This window comes from Macaca nemestrina, chromosome 11, assembly GCF_043159975.1.
Source record: "Macaca nemestrina isolate mMacNem1 chromosome 11, mMacNem.hap1, whole genome shotgun sequence".
NCBI classification, from domain to species: Eukaryota; Metazoa; Chordata; class Mammalia; order Primates; family Cercopithecidae; genus Macaca; species Macaca nemestrina.
The window spans coordinates 64157295-64181701 of record NC_092135.1 but is presented as its reverse complement, the minus strand read 5'-3'; the positions used below and the strand labels follow the sequence as shown (position 1 = coordinate 64181701).

At 34.6% G+C, this 24407-nt stretch overlaps 1 protein-coding gene and 1 long non-coding RNA gene across 10 annotated transcripts in view; one reads left to right on the top strand and one right to left on the bottom strand.

The window, feature by feature from the left end:
* The window catches only part of LOC105483302 (uncharacterized), a 143000-nt gene that overhangs the window by 28422 nt on the left and 90171 nt on the right, over positions 1 to 24407 (bottom strand). For 4 of the 6 annotated variants that reach the window (XR_011609847.1, XR_011609844.1, XR_011609846.1 and 1 more), the window contains exons 4-5: positions 9583 to 9664; positions 5946 to 6024 (exon numbers count right to left, since the gene is read on the bottom strand). This is a non-coding gene — a long non-coding RNA (uncharacterized lncRNA). Of the gene's footprint in view, positions 1 to 5945; positions 6025 to 6169; positions 6222 to 8470; positions 8513 to 9582; positions 9665 to 24407 lie in introns of all 6 variants that reach the window. The other 2 variants (XR_011609845.1, XR_988161.3) reach the window with 2 other exon arrangements.
* The window catches only part of LOC105483303 (sodium voltage-gated channel alpha subunit 9), a 180808-nt gene that overhangs the window by 125288 nt on the left and 31113 nt on the right, over positions 1 to 24407 (top strand). For all 4 annotated transcript variants that reach the window (XM_011744101.2, XM_071072886.1, XM_024793261.2 and 1 more), the window contains 3 exons: positions 5973 to 6093; positions 15224 to 15378; positions 19641 to 19814. In XM_011744101.2, the coding sequence (XP_011742403.2) occupies positions 5973 to 6093; positions 15224 to 15378; positions 19641 to 19814 (450 nt within the window). The remainder of the gene's footprint in view (positions 1 to 5972; positions 6094 to 15223; positions 15379 to 19640; positions 19815 to 24407) is intronic.

The window sequence follows — 24407 nt, the reverse complement described above, 5'->3', positions numbered from 1 at the left end:
GTTAACAGAAATGATTCAGATACCTAGGTAGCTTACTTTGTGTTTGTCATTCTTGCTTGTTTTAAAATTATAGATAATATTTACAAAGCTTGAGTCTGAGTATCTACACTTTGCCTTTGTGTTTGCTGAGGTTCCAATCCTTCTTTACCTACATGTTGCATTTTTTAAAGCTGGCATGAATAGTAAAATTGTCTAAATGTTTGCTTCTAAAGATTTTAAGATACTCTGACTTGACCCACTGTGTTCCAGCTGCTTTCTCTGCAAACAGTATAGCAGTTCTGTCATGCGCCTCTGTGTGAAGAGACCACCAAACAGGCTTTGTGTGAGCAACATGGCTGTTTATTTCACCTGGGTGCAGGCGGGCTGAGTCCGAAAAGAGAGTCAGTGAAGGGAGATTAGGGTGGGGCTGTTTTATAGGATTTGGGTAGGTAAAGGAATATTACAGTCAAAGGAGGGTTGTTCTCTGGCGGGCAGGAGTTGGGGGTCACAAGGTGCTCAGTGGTGGAGCTTTTTGAACCAGGATGAGCCAGGAAAAGGAATTTCACAAGATAATGTCATCACTTAAGACAAGGACTGGCCATTTGCACTTCTTTTGTGGTGGAATGTCATCAGTTAAGGCGGGGCAGGGCATTTTCACTTCTTTTGTGATTCTTCAGTTACTTCAGGCCATCTCGGCCTATACGTGCAAGTCACAGGGGATGCAATGGCTTGGCTTGGGCTCAGAGGCCTGACAAGTTCTGTGACAGAGCACAGAGACAACCCTTGAATATCAATGGCCACTTTACACTTCTAGCTCTTACTAGTAAATGCTTCTGTTCTTTTCATTAGAAAAATACTTCAAGATGATACTATAGGACCTGGCTGAGAAATCTGTAGCCAGTCCAGCCTTCTTATATGGCCAAGTGTTGTTGCTTTTGTATGATTTTTAAAATATTCATATCTTATCATTTAGTCATGTAAGTGTTCATGTTACTGGATAGAAAGTGCCCTAGGTAGAAGATTCTGAGAAAAATAAGAGCTCTCCATGAAATCATTGGTTTTATTTTGAATTTCTCTGGTGGTGGCTGAGATTTGACCTCATTATTTCACCAACAGAATACTATATAGCATGTTGACCTTGTGATGGAACTGTGTGTTTCATGCTGAATGAGTAGCTGTTCCTCCCAGAGCCTACACGATATTTCTCTGCTAGCAATAGACAAAGAAAAATAGGAAAGGAAAAAAATCGGTTTTATTGCCTTTTTTTTAAAAAAAAGAGCTAACGTTTTAGTTGTCCATAATTAGAATGTGAGCCCAGAATTTATTGCAACTAGTTAATAAACTGACAATTTTCTGCTAAATTAGTGAAAGTAACATTAAAACTTAGACAACAGAAGAAAATACAGTTGAGTTTTCCACTGATCAATAATATCTGGAGTATTTTTAAATTATTTCCATTTTTTCCTGAAATTCCTGAGCTTCAGTTATTTTTTAACTTGAGGCATTACCTTTCAAAAAGAATCTTGAGAAATTTCATATCAAAAACAATATTGCAGAGACCTTGAGGGGCCCAGAAATCTAAATCATGTTAAGAAATGTCATTACACTCAAGATGAAAAGCACAAATAGTAATATCAATAATATTAATGACCTCCAATTTTAAAAACTCTATAAAAGGATAATGTTCACACTTCTCCAGAAGGAACAAAATAAAGGCCCTGAACAATTGCAAGAGAGAAGAAAGGTTATCTTGGTTCTGCACCAGAAGAGGGTATTTAAACAACTAGTTATCCTGTAACATAATGGGAAATTGGAAATTGGACTCTTATGCCACATAGTAACTATGTGTGGAATTCTTCTCAAAGGGTCCTTTGATCCTTTAATCGAACTTTACTATTTTACTCCTTAATGATTCAAGAACACAATTATAGATATTGATGGTAAAACTATGCAGTTAAAAGATGGATAACAGTAACTTGAAACTAATTTTAAAATGTCTTTCTTGCTTATTAACAGATAATGGCGCTTAGTTTACCATGAATGTCTGCCATAATTTTTCTTCTCTTTTATACCCATCTCCTCCTTTTGATTTTCTTCTCTCAACTTTCTTACTGTCTTTTGTGAGTATTTTAAGGCTCAGGTGAAATAACCATTCTAGGCTCTGCTCCTTAAAGAATATCTTTTTTTGTTGTGTGAAGCAAAGAGTTTATAGTATGTACTTTAAATGTAACACTTTTAGGTTCTTTTCAGCATCAATCATTCTCTTTGAGTAAGATTTTTGTTGAGTTCTGTGTTTTGTACAGTGCCGCTATATGTTTGATAGTTTCTTCTTTTGAGCGTTAGATTATCAAGTCATTAGATATTCCTACTTCACACCTCTTGGAACAATAATTAACTAAATAGCGTTAGCCACCATCCATGATAGCATGAAATAGGCTTGCATTGTTAATGTTTATCTTAGGAAATGCCAGTGATAAATTTGTAAGTGAACAACTTAGGACATGTTCTAACGTGATACATATATTTAACGTAATTTCTACTCAAGCAGTATAGTAGAAAACACAGCTTCAAGGCAATCAAAGGGAAAACCATGAAGAATAATAACGCTTTTAATTTGAACATATTTTCAGTAATTGAAAGGAGCATCTTAAATAGCTACATAAGTTTACAATGAAGATAAGGATTATTTCACAGCTATAGTGTTGTATGGATGCACACTGAAAAATATGGAAAGATATGCCAATTTCTCTCTCTCTCTCTCCTCTCTCTCTCTCCCCTCTCTCTCTTTCTCTCTCTCTTGATTACCTCAGGGGGGTTGAATCAAGGAGATAGTGGAGGAAACTTTACTTTTGCACTGTAAATATTATACATTTAAAATGTTTGAGTCAACTATATCACTTTCATATTTTTAAAAAGACACTTTTAGAAGGCACTTACAGTCAATATCATATTATTCAATGAAAAGGCAAGAATGCTAATTATGGTACACTTCTGATTCCTAATACCAATGAGTCCACCTTCTTGATCCTATGCTTACATTTATATTTATTTTATTTATAAGTAGACTGCCAATGATAAAAAATTGATATTTCCCTTTTATTAGAAATCAAATCCATGTGAAAATTACAGAAGGTCCTATTTATAATAGCAAAAGAAAATTTTTTCATACTAAAGCATTTATTTCACTTCTCTAATATAGTATAGTCATTCTTTCATTTCCAAAATTACTTGGAAAACTAAACAACAGATGATTGAGTTTAAAGAAATGAAAGTAATATAGAAAATAATCATATAAAATAATACAAATAATTGATATGATCTTCCTTATATAGTACTTAAATATGGTGATGCTTACTGTGAGAATTCAATAAATTTCACCACAGGAAAAAAACTTTATTATATATATCAGCCTTTCTATATAAAGGTATTCTCTTAGAACTCTGCTAAAGAAGCTTATACTATAGCAAGTGTAGAATTCAAAGGTCAAATTGATTAGAACTGTCTATATTGCTAAAGTGTGCATATAAATATTTAATTTTATATACAGTATTGAAATAGTTACTGTTTGAATACTTAATGCATTCCCAAGAAAACCCTGAATGTGTAAGAATCTATTAGCCATAATAATTTGACTACAAATACAAATTAATAATAGTTCATATCAAATATTTTGATAATTTCTGACCCATTAAACAATAATATTTAATAACTTTAATTTATGACATAAAATTATGTGCCAAGCTGAATTCAATTGACCATAAAAAAATATAAAACCTGCATGTGAAAAAAAAAGTTTCAATGGCAAGATACACTACGTAAAATCACCGAAATTTTTACTTGCTCATAAACTAATTAGGCATAAATCTTTGTTAATGCTCTCTTAAACAGTGAGAGAACCAATTACTGGTGTTGAAGATGCTTTCATGAATTTAGCCTAAGTCAGAATTCTGCAAATAAGAATCATTTTATTTAAAAGTTGTTACCAGCTCAGAGAAAACAATTATAACTATTTCCTATTGTTAATATTGTGTCTAATAGCAGGGAGGTGCTTTGTATTCTTTCTATCAGCAGTTCCTCCCACTGCCTTACCTCAAAACCCAGGCCAATAATTCTTTTTTCAGAATTGAAGGACTTGGTCTTAACTTCACAGAATAATAGGGCCCTGTCTTTCAGTTCCCTGATGATAGTTCACGTGTAGCCGAGAGGTCAAGACTTGAAGCCGTTCAAACTGTAGTCTTCTAAATATGGTACTTTGGATTTTGTGGCAATTGGCACAAAATACATATTAGTAATTATAAGTTTATCCAACATCATTTCCTGGATTAATCTATATTTTAAAACTTGTCATATATACTTTAAAACTCATTCTATAGTTTCTATTTTAAAACTTGTTCTATAGTTTTATAGAATATTCAGTTATAATTAATTTCTATTTTCTAATTTTAGATTAAGCTAATTTAGATGAATTCAATCCGTTTAAAGAACCTGTTTTTGAGTGAAATTGTGTACTAACACTTTCATAACTGATACTGTCATCAAACTCATGGACCTGGTGGGAATAATGCCTCTAGGCCAACGTAGACTAGAGGAGTTCACTTAACAGTTTGTTCATAATTCTTTACTCCAGTTATAAGAAAGACTTGGTCTGCTTACATCATTCCTTATGTACAATACTTTATCAATGCCATTTTTATGATGTTGTATACTAGGTGATAATAATAGCATTGAGAATTTAATGTGGTACCCATCAAGAATACTTCCAGCTTCCAAGTCAATCTCTAAAAATCAAACCTTTGGATTGGGCCTATGATATTAATACAGATTCATAGATCAAGAATCAATTTATCTGAAATAAGTACTTTATTATTTTTAGCACTTGCACTTGCTTGAACTACTCTAAAAAAGATAAAGTTGTAACTTAATAAGAGAATCGTGTTGTAGTAACTAGCAGCTTCCAATATTCATGTGTCATTTAGCAAATGAGAATGAAAAATTAATTCTTCCATTGATATGCTGCTTTACTCCTTTATAAAACAATATTTGCGAAATTTGACAGAGTTTTGCTACAATTGCTGTATGTATTTTTTGTAAAGATTTATTCGTGTGTATGTGTAAACATCATGGTTACTCATAAAGCTCTGGGTGGGAAAAACCTATTTGTGTTATGATCAGTTATATGATCATAATGACAATTAATTCATTGCTCCATGTGTAAGTCTGCCATGTTTAATTTTCTTCAGTCTTTGTTTCAGAGTTTGCATGTGGTGCTTACTTTAGTAGCCACTTTCTTGACATTATAAATAATACTGTTGTTTAATCTTTTCTACGATGTACTAAAATGTTATATACAAAATAGGTAGTGTTGGTATGGTCATTGGCATTTTGATTTCAAAACCGTATTTGATTTTGTGGTCTTGATCAAAGAACTTCTATCTATATCGTCCTACTACATGTATTTAAATCCAAGAGATAATAAAAAATACATTTGGACTTTATCTTGAACTCATCTTTTTAAAAAATTTTAACTATTAAGTTTTTTGCCAACTATTTGATCTGAGCTTTCAATTATCAGGCATTAGTAATTTCACACTTGTATTATATTGCAAATAGGGTATAGGTTGTCCTCAAATAATGATTGTCAGTGTCCATAAATTTATATTAAAAATTAAAAAAAAGTAAGATGTGGCCAATACTTTCCAAAAGTGATAGTTAACATCAATATATTACCTTATCTAATTTTGGCCACATAACTGTTACTGTAATAAAATAATAAAGTTTATTATTTTACAGGATGGTGTAGATAGAAAGATCAAGTATAGATACATTTAAGGTTACTTGACCTCAATATGTGTTTATACATTTTTATGGCCATCATACTATTAATCTTTTTTTCATAATACTTTGCATGAGTCTGATTATTAAATAAGGCTTAAATACCAGATTTGAATGAACTCTAAATGAACTACCTGGTGGGGTGGTGAATTCCTTTCTAGAGATTAAACCAATCAAGCTCCTCAGAGTGCAGCACAGTTGATAACCCTTTGCCTGGAGAAGGAGAAGAAGCAGAGGCTGAACCTATGAATTCCGATGAGCCAGAAGCCTGTTTCACAGATGGTAAGACAAAAATTGAGACCTTGGTTAGCATTCCTTTATTAGTGTTTTGGAGTTTGTTTTAATGCGTAATACTTACCAGAGTTTGTTGGTAAGTCAGAAGACTCCATTCCATGCTGATTCAGCTATAGCTGTATGATGATTAAGGGCAAGTCACTAGAGTTCTCTAAATTTCAGTTTCCACATCTATGGCACTTGACTAACAATAATTTCCTATCACTGTATGTTAGACTGTAAGCACGCTACTGCTTCTTATTTTAGAGCCTTAATTAATATTTCCAGATCAGTGGAACCACTAGAATACAAGTTAATGAAAGAGTTTATACTTTTGTCCTTTTAATAAAAAATGGAATCTACTCACTAACTCTCAGAAAACTGTTTGATACTGTTGACCACAGTCTCTCTCAAAATTCTTCCTGTCCTTAGTTTCAGAGGCCATAGTCTACCTTTGGTCTTTTATTTGTCTTAGAATTCTGAGTTCCTCTCTCTATTTCTTTAATGAGTGTTGTTTTTCTGCACATCCTGTAAATAATGATTTCTCCCCACATGTTCAAACTTCAGTTATCTTTTCTTATTCTGAAGCTCCAAGGTGTTTCATGCATGCCTGTGGCTTGAAAAGCCATTTCTGTGCTATTGACTCTTAACATCAGTGTCTTTGCCCCTGACCTCACTCTTGAGTCCCAGATCTGCTTACAATTCCCCATTGGTCATCACCATCTGTTGTTTTTAAAACATTCCAAGTTTAATAAGTTTTTTTTGAAAAGGGCAAAAACAAAAACAAAACTTTAGCATGTTTTACAGCTTCCTCCAGTCTTTAATTAGTAACTTCATGATCTATCTTATCCTCAAGCTAAAGACTTTGAGAGAGCCTTAAAGTTTTCCTTGCTAGTCACAAGTTCATCAGGAACTCTGGAGATAGGGCCCAAGCCCTCGAGAGGATTTTCATGCACACTAAAATGTGTGAATCCTTTGCCTTCGGGGTAAAGTCTGAAGTCCTTAACTTTACATGTAAAGTTCTTTACATTTGGCCTTAGTCTTTTATTTTTTAACGGTACTTCTTTCTACTCCTGTATGCTTTCTGATGTACTGAATTTCTTACTACTTCTGGAATTTGCCAGGGATAATGCAGTATTGTCTGAACAAGTATTGTATCATCTAGGTAAAAATACAAGCCCAGCATAGGGCTGTAATGTAATACAATAACACAAAGTTCAAACTTTGGAGCCTGATAAACATACATTCTAATTTGCCTACTTATTATCTGCCTGTGAGAACTAGTACACAATTTAAAATCTTGTTCTTCAGATATCTCATCTGTAAAATGGGGATATCAGCATCCACATCACAGCGATGCTAAGAGGATCAAATAAGATAATGATTATAAACTTACTAGCACAGTGTCTATCTTCCTTCTTCTACTTTTCTTGTTCTTCAAGGATTCTGTTAACAATCTTATAAAGAAGCTATGATAGCACAGATGCTAATGACTTATGTAGTCATGGGCTTACCCTCTGCATTAGTATTTTTTGAAAAATCATCGACTTGCTTTCAGTCTCCAAGATTTTCTCAACTAGTCTCTTATAACACTCACACGTGAAGCAAAATGATTGGAAAATAAAGACATCAGCAAACTACAACGAGTGCATGGTTTTTCTTTAAATGCACACCAAATATCATTTTATGTAAGGAGCAAAGGTGTATGACATCCAGTCAATATACATTTTGCGCTTGCTGAAATTAGTGCTATAAGGAAATGCAGAGTTTCCTTTAAAAGTGTTCATGTTATAGGGATTTAAGAATTTCATCAACACTTATGGCCTGTTCCTCAAGAAATTTATTAGCAGCATATAGACTTAAATTTGTACTGATGCTACCAAGATTTTCCCTATTCATTTTATGAATGATCATCACTTAAAATTCTAGGATAACTAGAAAGAAGTTGGGTTTATCAATCAAATTAAAGTTTCAAACCAAAAAACAACTTCAAAAAACTTAAAGTCTTACAGAAAGTATTAACACTGTGCTATTTCAGACTGTAGGTACTGTTATACTAAGATATAAAGTTTTTTAAATCCTATAAACATCAATGAAAATACTTTTGTGATTACTTTGAGAGTGTTCATTGCTTCCAAATTGAGGCCAGTGTAGAAGAAATATTATGGAAACACATTTTCCGATGAACCTGGGCTTGGACCATTGAAATTTACTGAGGGAGTACTGGTCTCTGAGTCACATCCCTTTTATGTGCTCCAGTAGAGACTTCATACAGTCTCTGGATCTGTAGCCTAATAAATTCAACGAAGCAGCCAATTTGTTTAGCCTTTCAACCATGTATTCACATAATCATTCTTATTCCCGTAAACAAATAATTATTAAATACCTGTGTGCCAGGTCCAGTTCCAGGCACTGGAGGGAGACAGAGCTGTGAACAAAACAATGCCCCTTGCTGAACAAACATATCAAGATGTAGCAGGTCAGACAGGTGAAAAGTGCTATGGAGAAGGTATATGGAAAAGAGGAATACCAAGAGTGAGGGGGAAGAACTTACTGGCACATAAATATGCTATGAATGAATGATTGATCAGAGAAAGCCTACCTATAAAGGTGATGTTTCTTCTGTGACATAAAGAAAATTGAAGGGGGGCATGCAAATATATGGAAGAAAAGTATTTTAGGCAGAGTAATGAAGTCACATGCCCCGAGGTGAGGATATGCAAAACATTTGGGAAAAACCAAGGGGCCAATATAGATGGAGAATAATGAGAAATGAGAAGAGTATTAAAAGTTAAGGTCAGAGGCTAGGTGAAGTGGCTCACACCTATAATTCCAGTACTTTGGGAGGCCGAGGTGGGAGATCACTTGAGGCCAGGAGTTCAAGACCAGCCTGGCCAACATAGCGAAACTCCATTTTTACTGAAAATGAAAAAAAAATTAGTTGATCATGGTGGTACATGCCTATAATCCCTGCTACTTGGAAGGCTGAGGCACGAGAATCACTTAAATCCAGGAGGCAGAGGTTGCAGTGAGCCAAGATTGTGCCACTGCACTCCAGCCTGGATGACAGAGGAAGACTCTGTCTCCAACAAACAAACAAACAAACAAAACAAATGACGTTATTTTAAAAAAGTATAGATCAAAGATGTAGTAGAGGCCAGATTATAAGACATTTCAAGAACATTATAAGGATGTGATTTTAAAATCTCACAATGTGCAATCTTAAGAGTGGAAGGGCGAATAGCAATGGCAGAAGCTGGGAGATTTCTTGGAGTTTCTGCATAAATCCAGGTGAGAGGTGATGGGAGCTTAGACTAGTATGGTAGAGTTTTGTATAGTGAGGGTGGGACATTCTGAGTATATTTTGAAGTTAGAGCTGAAGCAATTTGTTGATGGATTGAACGTGGGGTGCTCAAAAACTAGAAATGCATAGTTTCCACATGAAGACTGAGAAGTATGGGCTTGTCAGAATGAAGAATCAAGAACATGTTTACTTACAAGTTGGTAATTGGTCTACAAGAGCTGAACTAGAATCAATACCAATTCAGAGCAATGTTTCACCTCCAGAGATCTCTGTTACCTGAAAAGTAATAGAAAAAATTAAAGAAAGTATGAGAAACAATTAAATCCGAGTAGCATGTTTTTACTGAAGACAAATGTTAAAATGATTTTGTTGTTCATTGTCTCACATTTGTTGATTCATTTCAGCTTCATAACTATCACTTTGCTAATGTATTTCATTGATTGCATCTAGTTCCTCTTATTCACCTTTTCTCCTCCCTCTTAGGCCAGGTTGTTCCTTAGTTCCATGTCTTTTACTTTGTATTTCAAGACTTCAGACTCCTTCTATCTTGCCCTGTTCTTTACTATCCTTGGTTCTACATGACTTGGCAATCTATATAATTATGAATATGGCATGACTCTTTGGGTCTATGTGGTTTTATATTGTGCTGCTTTTAGATTATCAAATTAGTAAATTACGTAATCAGGATTAGAGAAAAATAACCTTTTTCACAAGGTCAAGAGATCAAGACCATCCTGGCCAACATGGTGAAACTCCGTCTCTACTAAAAATACAAAAATTAGCTGGGCCTGGTGGTGAGCACCTGTAGTCCCAGCTACTCAAGAGGCTGAGGCAGGAGAATCGCTTGAACCCAGGAGGCGGAGGTTGCAGTGAGCTGAGATCGTGCCACTGCACTCCAGCCTGGCAAACAAGTGAGACTCCGTCTCAAAAAATAATGATGATAATAACAATAATGTACTTTTCTGTTAACTTGGTAGGAGGAGCCAAATCACCTTCCTTTCAAAATGTTTTGTATTCACCCACTTCCTATAAAATGACTAATCATTAATTCTAACTTTAGTAACACAATAACCAACTCCTTTGTGACTAATTTTTTCTTTCTTTGGAAAGATAATGTTAACAAATATTGTTTTAGTTATTTTAGACATTAAGAAATGGTGAAGAAAGCTTGTTTTCATAATCAATGTTTACATTAATTATATTGATCATGCTGTTATAGTTTATAATGAATAGTCTGTCTTTGAAATGGTCAATGGTTTCTTTTTTCTTTTCTTTTTCTTTTTTTTTTTTTGAGAGCATTGGTTTAACATGATGAAACTCAGCATAGACTTTATGTAATGCACCATGAGAGCACATTAGTGAAACCACCCAAAAGAAATAGCATTTACTCACTGGGACCCATTAAAATGTATGAGAGATTCCCTGTTATGTTTACATTTAATTAATAGTCCTTTTAAAGAGAAGGTGTGATAGCATTGCTAACCAGCTTGGTTGGAAATCTCTTGGGATATACCTTTGCACAAAAACCAGACAGGCACTCCATCATTCTTGCCTCAAAATAAGAGAAAGAAACTCTCTGAGGTGTGATAAACCCTGAGGGCAATATTTATGAAACTTCATTTCAGATTGAAAGTTTACTAACTTTTCTAATTAGGATTTTTAGTGTTTTTATTTCCTCAATCATAAGAACAATGTTTCCCTTCAACTTTAAGATGGACAAAAGTAAATCCCAGAGAGTAAAATCTTCTTAACCAAAGGGATAACTTTCTTATCCAATAAGTTGTACCTGAGAAAGATAGATTCTTTCTTGTATGTGCTCATTGTTTTTAAGTTTAAGACAAACTCTAGAGCACTAAGTTAATATTAAAAAATTCATCTCATGTTTTCACTCTCTCTCGTATTTTTATCTGCCCAGAAAAAGATTAACTTAGAGTTAATTTTTGACCCTACCCTTTTACTCTGTTTTTATATCATTTAATTGAATGTTCTCTCTTAACTAAATGCATTTAGATAATTATTTAAGTACAGGATGATAAATAATTTCAGATCTGAGATCATGTTCACTGTAATTAGCATTGTATAAATGAAGCTATGTGTAGATTTTCCATCACCTTTTTTTCTTCTTTTTCATCCAATCTTTATGTAAAGTATAGAATTCACAGAGATGAGACCTTTCAAATTATGGCTAACTGCTTAGAAGATTATATAACTCTCTTTGGGGAATCAAGTCTTTTAAAAATCGACTATAAATGACCTATTAAGCCAAGTAGAGGACAACAATGAGTACCGTAAGCACAGACAGCAAGCATTAGAGACTCAGTTTGAGCCTTCTGGGAACTTAGAAACTTCCAGAGAGAAAGAACAGGAACACATAAAATATGCATGATAACAAAAACACCAGAGACATTGTAGGGGGAGAGGGAAACACCTTGTTTGCTGTATTTCTATAGAGCTGGAAATTAAAGTGCTAGAAAATAACCTCATATCAACTGGATCAATGCACTAATTAGACTTCAGAAACATGAAAAGATCCATTACAAAACATAATCTACCAGGTGCATCTTGTCAAAAGGATTCTAGTTTTGTTGTTTTAGAACATACATCTTATGATTATCTGAAGTTGTTCCTTGAAAGGCTCAATACTTGTTAATGAACTATATTGTTTTGCAGAAAAGGAAATCAATTTTTTAGAAATATCTAAATCTCAAACTTCTGAAACAGGTATCGAAAAAGTGCTGCCCATTATTACTTTCCCACCTCCTGCCTTAATCTAAAATGAGGTTTTTCGTCTAAAATTTTATGAGGAGGAATTCATTGTAGTTAGTTTTTAAAGAGTCGCTCTTTTCTTCAGAGTAATTTAGTTGCTTTAATAAACTTTAAATTGATTTAAATTTAATTTTTCAATTTTTCAATCATTCTCTTTCTGGGCCTCCTACGTTCATAGCTCTGTTTATCACTGCTTGTAAAACTTTTTACTCTTTAGTTTCTCTTTTACTGCATCCACTTGGTTCTTCTTGTTCATCTCTCATTTCATCTACTTCAAAGTTTTCTCCTCTACCTGTCCTAGTGATGTATAGGTAAATATTTTTATAAACTGGTTCTCCAAAGAAAATAACATATGCATACTTATATCATTTGTTATAAATTTTACTGATATTAAGGATATATGACACACAATTTACAAATAATAAAATATTACAACTTTTTATTGAACATTCTGTGTATCAAATTGTTTATTAAAAAATGCTTTTTTTGAATTTTGCCAAACTTTTGCATGTATAGGCAACCTATTTTTGCAGCTAATAAACAAGTATAGTTTTAATATGAAGATTGCCTGGTATTTATGTTAGTCAGTGAAGTAAAAATGAAATGAAGAAGCTATATGTCAGATACTCATTTATCAGTGATGTAAGCAATTATTTGCAAATCAGAAAACAGAATTTCAATAATGAAAGGATTTTTTAAAAAATTTTTGTGCTATTCAGTGTAATGGCTATAAACACAATACACCTTGACTGTTTATCTGGTTTATTAGCATTTTCTCCATCATCTTCTTAATTCTACTCTAGAAAATCAAGAAGTTCTCATTTGTAGTGCTTGGAGATTTTTATAGTGTAAAGATTCCCACCATCACCAATTTCAAACTACTGATGTGAAGTTGCTAAATGCAGAGTTAAGAAGAGATTCACAGTAGTTAAACAATGTGACATACTCCCACCATCCAGATACAATAGGCCAGATAGAATAGACCAGCATCCAGAAAGAAAAGTTGCACAGTAATCCAGCAGTAAAGCATATTACTACTGTCAAGAGAGAATAATCCAGAGAGAATAGACCACCGTCCAGAAAGAAGAGATGCGTGATAGCCCCACAGTATGCCATACTTCTGCCGTTCAGACAGAATAGACATATATTGCCCAAAGAGCATAAATAATAGTAAAATACAGGAAAATAATTAGGAAGTGATATGTTTTAGTATTTATTACATTTCTTTAAAGTAAGTTATAGAATTCTAAGTTTATATAGTCAAATATTTAATAATGGCTGCTTTTAATAACAGACTAACAGGAATTTCTGACAGTTTAACAATGAGAATTGGTATGGGCTGCTTTCAGCACACCACTGAATTCTCTCCCTTAATTTTGTTGTTTCGGAATGTTTTGGAATTGGCCCTTTTTCCTCCTCACCCTAAATACTCTTTTTGTATGACCTCAAAAACTGTTCTGACTTCAACAGATACATGTATGCTAATTATTACTAAGTATTCCTTTCTAGACAGGCTTTTCCCCTGTTTCAGGTTCCCACCCCCATTTTAAAAATCTATAGGATATCTGTATTTAAACATTTCACAGGCCTCTCAAAATCATTACCTGCCAAGTCAGCTCCTGCTCCTGTGGTTTTCAATTCACTGCTGACATCCACGTGGTAGTCCTGGGCTCCTTCCTTTCTCTTACATCCAATATCCAATCAATCACCAAATCCTGCTGGTTTTATATGCCAAATATGTCCCGAATCTGTTACAGCTCTAGTTCCTAACTAGCGTTGCCCTGATCTTCCCCTCCTGACAGGGATACCGGACCAGAATCCGAAAGTTTTTCTGGGTATGGAACTTTCTTTACCCCTACTCCTCTCTATTCACCTCATCCAACTTATCCTCCATGTACCATGGAGGCATCTATTTACATTGCAATCTGTATATCTTGTTCCCTGCTTATAACCCTTTACTTACTCCTCAACCTGTATAGGATATAAACCAAACTCCTTAAGGTAAAGGCCAATGCTTTCCATAGTCTGACCAATTTCTCTAAACTCATCTCTCACCCTTGCCTCTTGTGTACGTTCTGCTTGCATCACCGTTCTAAACTGGTTTAAATTTCTATGCATAACAATTTTTGCTGCCCTCTTGGCCTGGCATTCCACCCAAACTCTTTTTTACTGATATTTTGGTTCAACCCAGGCTCCATCTCTTCTAGGAAGCCTCTACTGATCTCTCTTTCTCAAGAAATAAGCCAGGTTAGATTGACTTCTTCCATGCTATCAAAATGAACCCTATCTGTCACTTTAGTTGCCGTATCTAGTTATATTCATTTATTTCTGTGTTTATCTACCTAACCAAAACTTAACATAAATTCCCTGAGGAAAGGAAATCATGTACAGAAGTGAATACATAGAAGATATGTAACAAGGGTTTGATGGACAAATGAATGAGTTAATGAATGAATAAACCTAACCATTTTTAAGTACAATTTTCAAATTTTTGTAGCGGTATATTTTGTACATGAAATTTTAAAGCCAGATTTCTTTTTAACTTAGAATACTGGAAACAATTTCATCTGGATCTTCTAATCAAGATGACTTTCTTTTGAACCTAATTTCAGGACTTTACACTAATTTTCTCAATATTGTTTAGAAAGGTGTATTTCAGAGGGTTTTTATCATAGAGGAATTGAAGTATCATAGACTAGAAAAATTTATCTGGCAGAAAAGAAGACCATAAAATTAATTTCATCTTCGGATTTTAGTTCATTCATTCATTCACACATCAAATGAAAGTGGTTTAAAGACTGTGGAGGAGACTGAAGAGAAATTGGGGATTACAGAAGACACAAATACATAGTAAGCTAAAACTAACTAACAAGTATTAAGAAAACATCATGGAAAGTTAGAAGATGAAGGAAGGCAGCATTCAAATTAAATATATCTGAAACTGGAAGTATAGGTGTTGAAATTATTTGGTTGAGGGAGTATCACAGAGAACACTTTGCATTAAATCGTGTATTAAAAATTTTATTTATTCTAAATATCAAGATTTAACATGCATGTCTTTCTTGTCAGGTTGTGTACGGAGGTTCTCTTGCTGCCAAGTTAACATAGAGTCAGGGAAAGGAAAAATCTGGTGGAACATCAGGAAAACCTGCTACAAGATTGTTGAACACAGTTGGTTTGAAAGCTTCATTGTCCTCATGATCCTGCTTAGCAGTGGTGCCCTGGTAAATGATCTGACACCTAAGTCAACATATTGATTAAGTTGATATTCTTTAAAATGAACTAAAAGATAAAAATATCATGGCAAGTTGTTTTACCTAGAATTAATCCCTATGATTAGTGCCAATGAAAAAATTTTACTTGGGCTCAGTAAATAGTTACTGAACACTCCTACATGCCAGGCATTATCCTTGCTGCCCAGAATGCTGTTGTCCAAAGGACCACCCAGATGGCTATAATAGAAAAGAGAGTTTTACTGGCAATATCAGTTTGCAAAACAGGGAGAGAGTCTCTGGCGTAAACTGAAAGCACTTTATCTGTAGAACAAAGAGAGAAGGTTAGAGGTTTTATTGAAAAGGGAAAATGTTATGTATTGCTCTTTGAGAAACTTCATTGGCCCTAGTAAGGATTTGGGGAGCTGGTAAGCTCCAATTGGTAAGCAACAGTGGTGGGCAAAATTAGTCCTAGAGTGTAGCAGGTTTCCTCAGAAGCTATAGATAAAACTAATTTCAAGTTACAACAAGCAGTTTCAACAGTCAGTGTTGCCGAGAATTACAATTCTTGGAGTAATGTTTTGTTCCCTGAGAGCTTTTCCCCCTGCCTTCTTGACTCTTAGTTGACTGTTAGCTGAGTATGTCAAGAATGACCCAATTTGTATGATCCACTTTCACAATGCAAAGATAAATGAGATCCAGGTAGTATTTATTCTTAAGGATCTAAGAGCAATGGAGAAGAGAAGAATACAAATGAGTAAATGTAGAACTTGCATGTGTTTGTAAGCAAAGTGTATATGTGATAAAGTTCTGTAGCAAGGAGAACAATCATCTGCTTGCAATTTCAGAAACGTAAATGGTGCTTTTCAGGGTCTAGAGAGACGAATAGGAATTTTCTAGTTAGGCAAGGCAGGCTGAGGGGAACAAGTATATAATGGTAAGGAGGCACAAAACAGCATCAGACATTCAGGAAATTAAAAGTTGCTGAACTGTAGCAAGTGTGGTGGGAAGAAGAATAAGTACAGGTGGCCAGAGATACTATGAGAAAGATAAGCAGGGTCAGCTTGTGAAGCATCTTGTGAGTTATAAAAAGGGAAAACAGATGGTAGTTTTAGGATAAAAAGTAGGACAAGTTTCTCATTTTTGTACACATACAAGCAGCTTCCATGGGAGTTGAAAGAGATCTGGTAGAATTACAAGCTTCCTGAACCTTTATCTTAATTGTCATTTTTTCTGCTGGCGCGGACAGAGATGAGCCATTAGAAGCCATTAGGAGCCCAGACCCAGCTAGATATACCACTGGAAGTTTCATTATACTAAAAATAGAATACTCAAGAACTTTGTAACTTGCCACAAAGACAGTCTTCATGAATTTGGAATTTGATTTTACTGTACTTATAGGCTAATAGGTTGACCTGTTACTGTTTCATGGATGCTGGCAGAAGATATGAGGTGCTTGGGTCAGAGATAAAGGACTTTATTACTTATGCATGGAAAGTAGCATGAGTTTCAACATATTTCTGTTGGTTCCCCTTTTACCCAAGTCTCATGAGGGCGTTATATGAGCCTGAATGAGTGTGTACACATATAGTGGATTGATGTTACAGCTGAGGAACACTGAGCTTAGGGAACACATCTTTTTATACCAAGCAACATAAGTAACCCTGCCCTTTGTCCCAGAGACCCTACCTCATGTCTCAAGGTTGCTCACTGCAAGCACAACCCTGAGGAATGTCCCAGGTACGGAGCAGGCAGTGTCTGGCTTTCTTGGCACACTCCCCCACAACCTGCAGGGACCCACTGTGGCTTTCCTCTCCTAACAAGTCTCAACTCTCAGAAACAGAAAATGTGATCAGAAAAGCTTTATTGTCCTTATCTGGAGTTGTCCAAGTAGAAATCTTGATAGTGTCTACCATACAATGTATTCCTAATAACTAAGGAAGTTTATCCCATGCTGACTCACATATGTGACTGAGAATTTCAGAGAGGAGATTACCAAAAAAAAAAAAAAATTAAAGAACAGTTTGGAGTAATTCCTTGTTCAAAATGTCTAAAACAGAGGACATTTGGGGAGTGCATTCTCAAAACTTTATTTTAAGTAAATTGTATGAGGAAGAAAAGGGAAAGATATTTCAAGAAGCTGGTATTTGTACTTAGAGAGGTTGCCAATTAAACTAGATTTTTTAAAAGTATAGCAAACCCCCATGACACGTGTTTACCTATGTAACAAACCTTCTCATGTACCCTCAAACCTAAAATAAAAGTTAAAAAGAAGTAATAACTCTCACTTAGTTTATATTTATTGTGTTTCAGAACCTTCTTTTAAATGTTCTCATTTAATTTTCAAACAACCCTGCAAGATTATGGTATTTTGCTTATTTTACCAATGATAAAGCTGGGTACAGTTTTAAAAGTTGCTTAATGTCCCAAAGCCAGCAAATGACAGAGCTATCACTGAATTGATGTCTAAAGTCAAAGTCACCGTATCTTTTCACTATGTCATGGCTCCTCAGAAAGAAGAGTATACACAAAATAGAAATAAATGAGTGGTAACTGAATTTAGTAACAGTAAAGTGTAAGTCCTAAATCAGATAGCGCTCACATAAGGTCATTCTTGCCTCCTCGCTCCTACATCCACAAAATTCATTCTGGAAGCTAGAACCCCTGTGGGCTGAATTCTAATTCCTGCTCTGGGACCACTCAGACAGAGGTTCTCATTATCAAGACTTCCTGTGGCTCTGCTCTGACCCTGTACACCAGTTCTAGAAACAGGCTTCTTTTTCCTTGTGACTAAGCCCCTTCCTTGTCTTTGTATTTAAAGGACTGAGTCATTGCCATAGTTTCTGTTTAGATGGCTTGCCTGATTCCTCCAGAACTTGGGGGTGGAGTGGCAGGGAGGAAAATCCTGAGGGATAGAAGCCTCCCTCTGCACTTCAATTCCATTGAATTTCAGAACCTCTGCCAACTGCTGGGAACTTCTTTTTGCATCTTAGTAGGTCTTTTCAGTCTTTCTGCCCCAACTTGTCTCTTTTCTTCAATATTGATACCAACAGTTTCCCAAAACTGCTAAGGATAATTTTAGAGTATTGATAGCGGAACTTAGAATAAGAAGAATCTGAATGGCACAAGTTCGTTAGTATAGACAGTTAATAAATATAATATTATCCACGAAGGATACAGGTCTTTGACTTTCATTTTATCCAACAGGGTTAATGGTGTTTCAATCAGAAAGAGAAAATTCTAACACTTTAGACCTGTTGAGATCAGCAATCATTTTCAGTGTCTCAATGAGCCCTTTTTTTTTTTTTTTTTTTTTTTTTTTTTGAGACGGAGTCTCACTCTGTCCCCTAGGCTGGAGTACAGTGGCATGATCCTGACTCACTGCAACAATGAGCCCAATTTTTAAGTCCATTCAAATTCTTTGTCAAGGGACATGTGGCTGAAGTCCAAAGTCAAAGTCACCCTATCTTTTCATTGTGATGTGGCTCCTCAGAAAGAAGAGCATACACAAAGTAGAAGTAAATGAGTGATAACCAAAATTAGTAACAGTAAAGCGTAAGCCCTAAATCAGATAGAGCTCACCTAATGTCACATAATATTGTTGTGTGTCACTTACTAAAATTTCTTGGAAAGCATAGGAAGTACCGCATTCATGGAGAGAATCGAACAGTAATTTTCAGAGCTGAAGCTTTGAAGGATAATACATAGATAGACTGTCAAAGGAAAAAGCACGCTCTGTGTTCTATAGGCCTATTAAGCTACTGCAGTCATTCGTTTAGCAAACCTTTCCTTTCGTGCTGCTGTTATTAACATGGTGCTAGGCACTGGGATGCACAAGCATTTAAGAACTAAGAGAGGCTCCACATCCTACTGGTGGGGAAAAAGGGGAGTGTAGGTTGTGAAAAGTTTATAACAGGGGCTGATTATGGGATCATGTCTTAAATTGTTAGGACTTATCCAATTTTAATGGAGAAAGAGGAGGAATCAGATGGAGGTGGAAATGATCAGGTGTCAGAGATCATGAGTCTTTTTGTGGATTACAAGTAATTTCATTCTTTTGCACTTTCTCTTGACCTCTGATGACCAGCAGCAGCACTGGTGAGAAGGCTAGAACTAAGCGTTATGTGGTAACTGTAAACCCGAAAAAATGTCAGCTGGCCCATGTCAATATTATGTTTCAGTGTTCTTAGCATTAGAATTGTATTTTTCCTGGTTTTGTATGAATCATAAAGCTTAAGTTGTGCATGACTGAAACTTGAATATTATTTCCACAGGCTTTTGAAGATATATATATTGAAAGGAAAAAGACCATTAAGATTATCCTGGAGTATGCAGACAAGATCTTCACTTACATCTTCATTCTGGAAATGCTTCTAAAGTGGATAGCATATGGTTATAAAACATACTTCACCAATGCCTGGTGTTGGCTGGATTTCCTAATTGTTGACGTAGGTACTTTTGAGTACATTTTAGAAGATTTATTCTTACTGAGTGTTGTGAAAAAACCTTCACCACTGTTGTATATTATTATATTTTAATTTTGTTAAGCTTCATATACTTTCAGGTTATAGGTTTATTCTTTTAGAAATATTAGCACAGCCAGTGGAAATATATCTGTGAGGAATATTAGAACAGAAATCATTCAACAAATATAAATTATTTCTGTGACATGCTAACATTTATAATTGAGTTTTTTATGTTTTCTGCAAAGGAGATGTGATTTAAAAAAAATATATATATATGATTTGAATGTCATTCCTGTTAAGAATGAAACAAAATTTAGAAGTAGGAGGTGATAAGAGAAAAGGGCAGAGACACAGATTAAAGAGAGGAAATGATGACTATTCACAATATAAAATTGGAAGATAAGAGAGGATGAGGGGTATATCGAGTGGCTGATATGTGAGCTAAAATTTTTCTAATTTAAGTAAAGTTAAACTTTGTATTTTTTAAAGTTAACTTCGTATTTGGGGAGGGCGAAGGCATGAAATTTTAAAATATCTATCTCAGACCCAATTATAGGAAAAACCAAAACGAGACACAATTATCTCTATCTCAAATATGCAACTTGCCCTTCATCTCCAGAATGGCAGTGGGGCAGTGGAGTAAGCATTATTATTAATGTAATAATTTTACATAATAAATTAAAAGAACTGATGAATACTTGCATGATGGAAAATACATAATAATTCTTTAGTTTACATATAAGCCTGTAAAAAAAGCACAAATATTTTTACAGGCTTCTGACTGAGATAGGGAATAAATCTTAAAACAGTCGGTGAGATCAAGGAATCTCAAATAGAAACTGATGGTACAACACCCATTGTTATCATTTCATTGAATGTACTCTATTTTATATTTTAATAATATAATTTAATAATATATATGACATATTTTGTATTATTTAAAATGGCGTTCTTACATTATTTTATAACCTCAATCTCCCAGTCTTATTTTTCTCAGAAGGATATGTTCTTTATCTTTTACTAATTCTTCTAGATATTCAGAAACCTAACCTTTGTGTTTAGGGAAGAAACATCCTATAATCAGTCACACTTTTTAGAGATTTGTTTACATATAATGCCTGACATAATTAGGGGTCAACACGCAAGTTTTTATATGCCAATAAGTGCTTTAAAATTTAACCAAGGGTTTGCATTATTGAGCTTTTAAGAAAAGTTGAATTCATAGAGCATCATACGTGGATTAGAAAATCACAAGTAAGCATGATCATAAATAGTAAAATCTGACTGCAGAATGTTACCCAAATTAGTCATATTTACTCAAAAGTTCAGTTTCTCAACTGTTATTTAAAGCTTCATAAACTTTTGGCTTCTGGCCAGGCGCGGTGGCTCACGCCTGTAATCCCAGCACTTTGGGAGGCCGAGGCGGGTGGATCACCTGAGGTCAGGAGTTTGAGATCAGCCTGGCCAAAATGGTGAAACCCTGTCACTACTAAAAAATACAAAAAAGTAGCCGGACATGGTGGCAGGTGCCTGTAATCCCAGCTACTGAGGAGGATAAGGCAGGAGAATCACTTGAACCCACTAGGCAGAGGTTACAGTGAGCCAAGATCGCACCACTGCACTCCAGCTTGGGCAACAGGGTGAGACTCCATCTCAAAATAATAATAACTTTCGTTTTCTTAATAACTTGTTTTCTATAATATGTAAGTTATGTGAAAAAATTTTTTTAACATAGTTATATATTACACCTCATATGTGTTATCTTGGGTTTCCTCTGTGAGAACTCTAACTTTTGATATAGTAATGATTTCTTGTTTTTTTTTTTTTCAATTAACCATTCATGTATCAAGTTATCTAGTTATTGCCTAGAAAATGAAAAATGATAAAATGGATATTTTTGTGATATAGTAGTTTTAAAGAAAGGCTGCCCCAAATAAGAAGAAATTATAGAAGGAATGTAGGTTTTCCTTTTCTCTTAAACTGTAAATATGATGGGGTCTTTCTCTTAAAAAATTATACAATATTTTAGATATTTTAAAATCTTTAAAATATTATCACAAATATACTCACTTTCATCATTCAGTGTAAGAGATAAAGGTTTACAAGTAAAATTGAACTTATTTTAAATTAAGAGATATGGCTGTTTAATAATGGAAATTGTTTTATATTTGAAAATTTAAAGTGATAATTCTCAATGAGTATAACATCCTGTTCAGGGATATGTGTGCAGAAATCAGGGAGATAAACAACTCCAATTTGAAATATTATTTAATATTTTGGAAACAAACAAATATAATGCAAAGTACAGAGAGTAAAGCTCCACACAATATTCTTGCTGATATAGATGCAAATTTCAGGACGCAGATTTGGGGGAGTGGCTGACTTTTTTTTTCCCGAAAAGTATAGTAACTTATCTACAGCAGTTGTTCTCCAAGCATGGTCTCAAAACTGAAAACGTTGGCACATGTAGGTGAGAACTCATAAGGGGTGAGTTCCTCCAAGACCTACTGAATCAGAAACTCTGGGGTTGGATGCAGCAAATCGTTGTAACAAGTCCTACAGATGATTCTGTTGTATATTCAGGTTACAGAACTACTTATATTATTTGCTACTCAGAGAATGGACTTGTCTGATTTCTGCAGGCTTCTGGGTTATTTGAAACTTACTTGATTAAACAGTGTTCAGCAGTGCAGGCACATATTTGTATATATACACATGTGTTTATAGAAAGATATGAATATATATGCATATATATTCTCAGTTACAAACTATACCGTGGTCTTCTTAATAATATACATATATTCCATGTCATAAAACTCACTTAACAGTGGCTTGGAGAACAGACCTATCCGTATTTTAGGGGCTGTATCAATTATAGCAGACATGTCTTAGTCTACTTTTTATTGCTGTAACTGAATACCTGAGACTGGGTAAAGTATTCACTAAAGAAATTTATTTCTTAAAGCTCTGGAAGCTGGGAAGTCTAAGGTGGAGGGTCCACATCTAATGAGAACTTTCTTGCTGGTGGGGACACTGGAGAGTCCTAAGGCAGTGCAGGGCATCACATGGCGAGGGATGTTCACTGACAGCCAAACTGGGTTTTATAATAAACCCACTTTTGTGATATCTACCTCACTCCCGTGATAACCCATTAAGCCCTTACTCCATATTCCATTCATGAAGGCAGAGCCTTTATGATCTCATCACCTTTTAAAGGCTCTGCCTCTTAATACTGTTACATTGGGAATTAAGTTTCAACATGAGTTTCAGAAGGGACAAACATTCAAACCACAGCAAAACATTTTAAAATTTTGTTTTTTTTTCTGATTAAAGAGGGAGCATACATATTTTCAAGTGTTCTTAAGTGAAAAATAATGGATGTGAATGACTGGGCAAATTTAAGAGTGGCATGAGGAGCAATTTATTCTGTTAAATATATAGCTTAAGGAATTAAAGCAGTATTACATTTAGTGAGACATTTGGAAATACCACATGAGGACGAGTACTTTAAAACACCTCCTGCTTCATAAATCAGTTTACCTGTCTCTGATGGTAACAGCAATGAACTTGTTGTGAACAATGACTTTTTCTACTCCTGAAATAGATAAATATATAAAAAGTTGGCTCTCATGTGTTCCTATTCTTCCCTTGAAAACCTGAATCTCTCAGTCACTAACTTAATTCGTAATGAAGAACTGCATTTCAGACATTTTTCTTAGACATCGTCTCCTGCTACACAGGATGTGAGGCAAATGAATATTTTCCATGGAACTAATTCAGAGAGTAAATGCATTTATAGATCCAGATCTAAGATCATTGAGGAGCTTATTGCTTTGTAACTAAAATGTGTATTGATTGTATTGCTGTTCATGTTCTTTCTTAAGATAATTTATGGTAAGAACTCAAATTTCTTTTGGATACTGGTTATGGTAATTGTGGCTGATCTATCTAACATGATGAAGTTCTTATTATATCTATATTGATTGTGAAGCCAAGGAGATCAGCTACTTTCATTCTCTCTTCAGTACAATTGTGATTTTTCTCCCATGAAAAATTATTTGGTAGATCTTTGGTGCCAATCCTGAGAAATTGTAGGGCAGAAGCAATCTTGTTGAGAATTTGCCCCAACTCAAAATCATGAGTCTACAAAATGTTTTTTAATAAGATGTATACCAAGGCATCGATTTAGTTGAGTGAATACCACACTTTTAGGGCTTAGCTTCAGAATCACACACTTCATTTTGACCTGAGTTTTATAATTAAAATGTTGACCATTGTTCTAATGAAATCTTCAGATTTAATAAGCAATTACAAAACAATTGATTACAAAAGTGTGAAAAGCATATGCATGATTTCTACTCAAATAGAATAAACAACTTACTTTGCTTACATTATTTCTTCTTATTTTGGTTAACCTTCTTTTAAATCTATTTCCTTATAGAAACATCCACCTTATCCTGTTTTTAGGCATTGACTGTACAACTCCATATATAAAATCTTATTGTTCCTGTTGAGTTGCTTTTAGTGAGTTTCAAAATTGACTTTTTCCTTTTATGCTTCATCATTTTATTGACA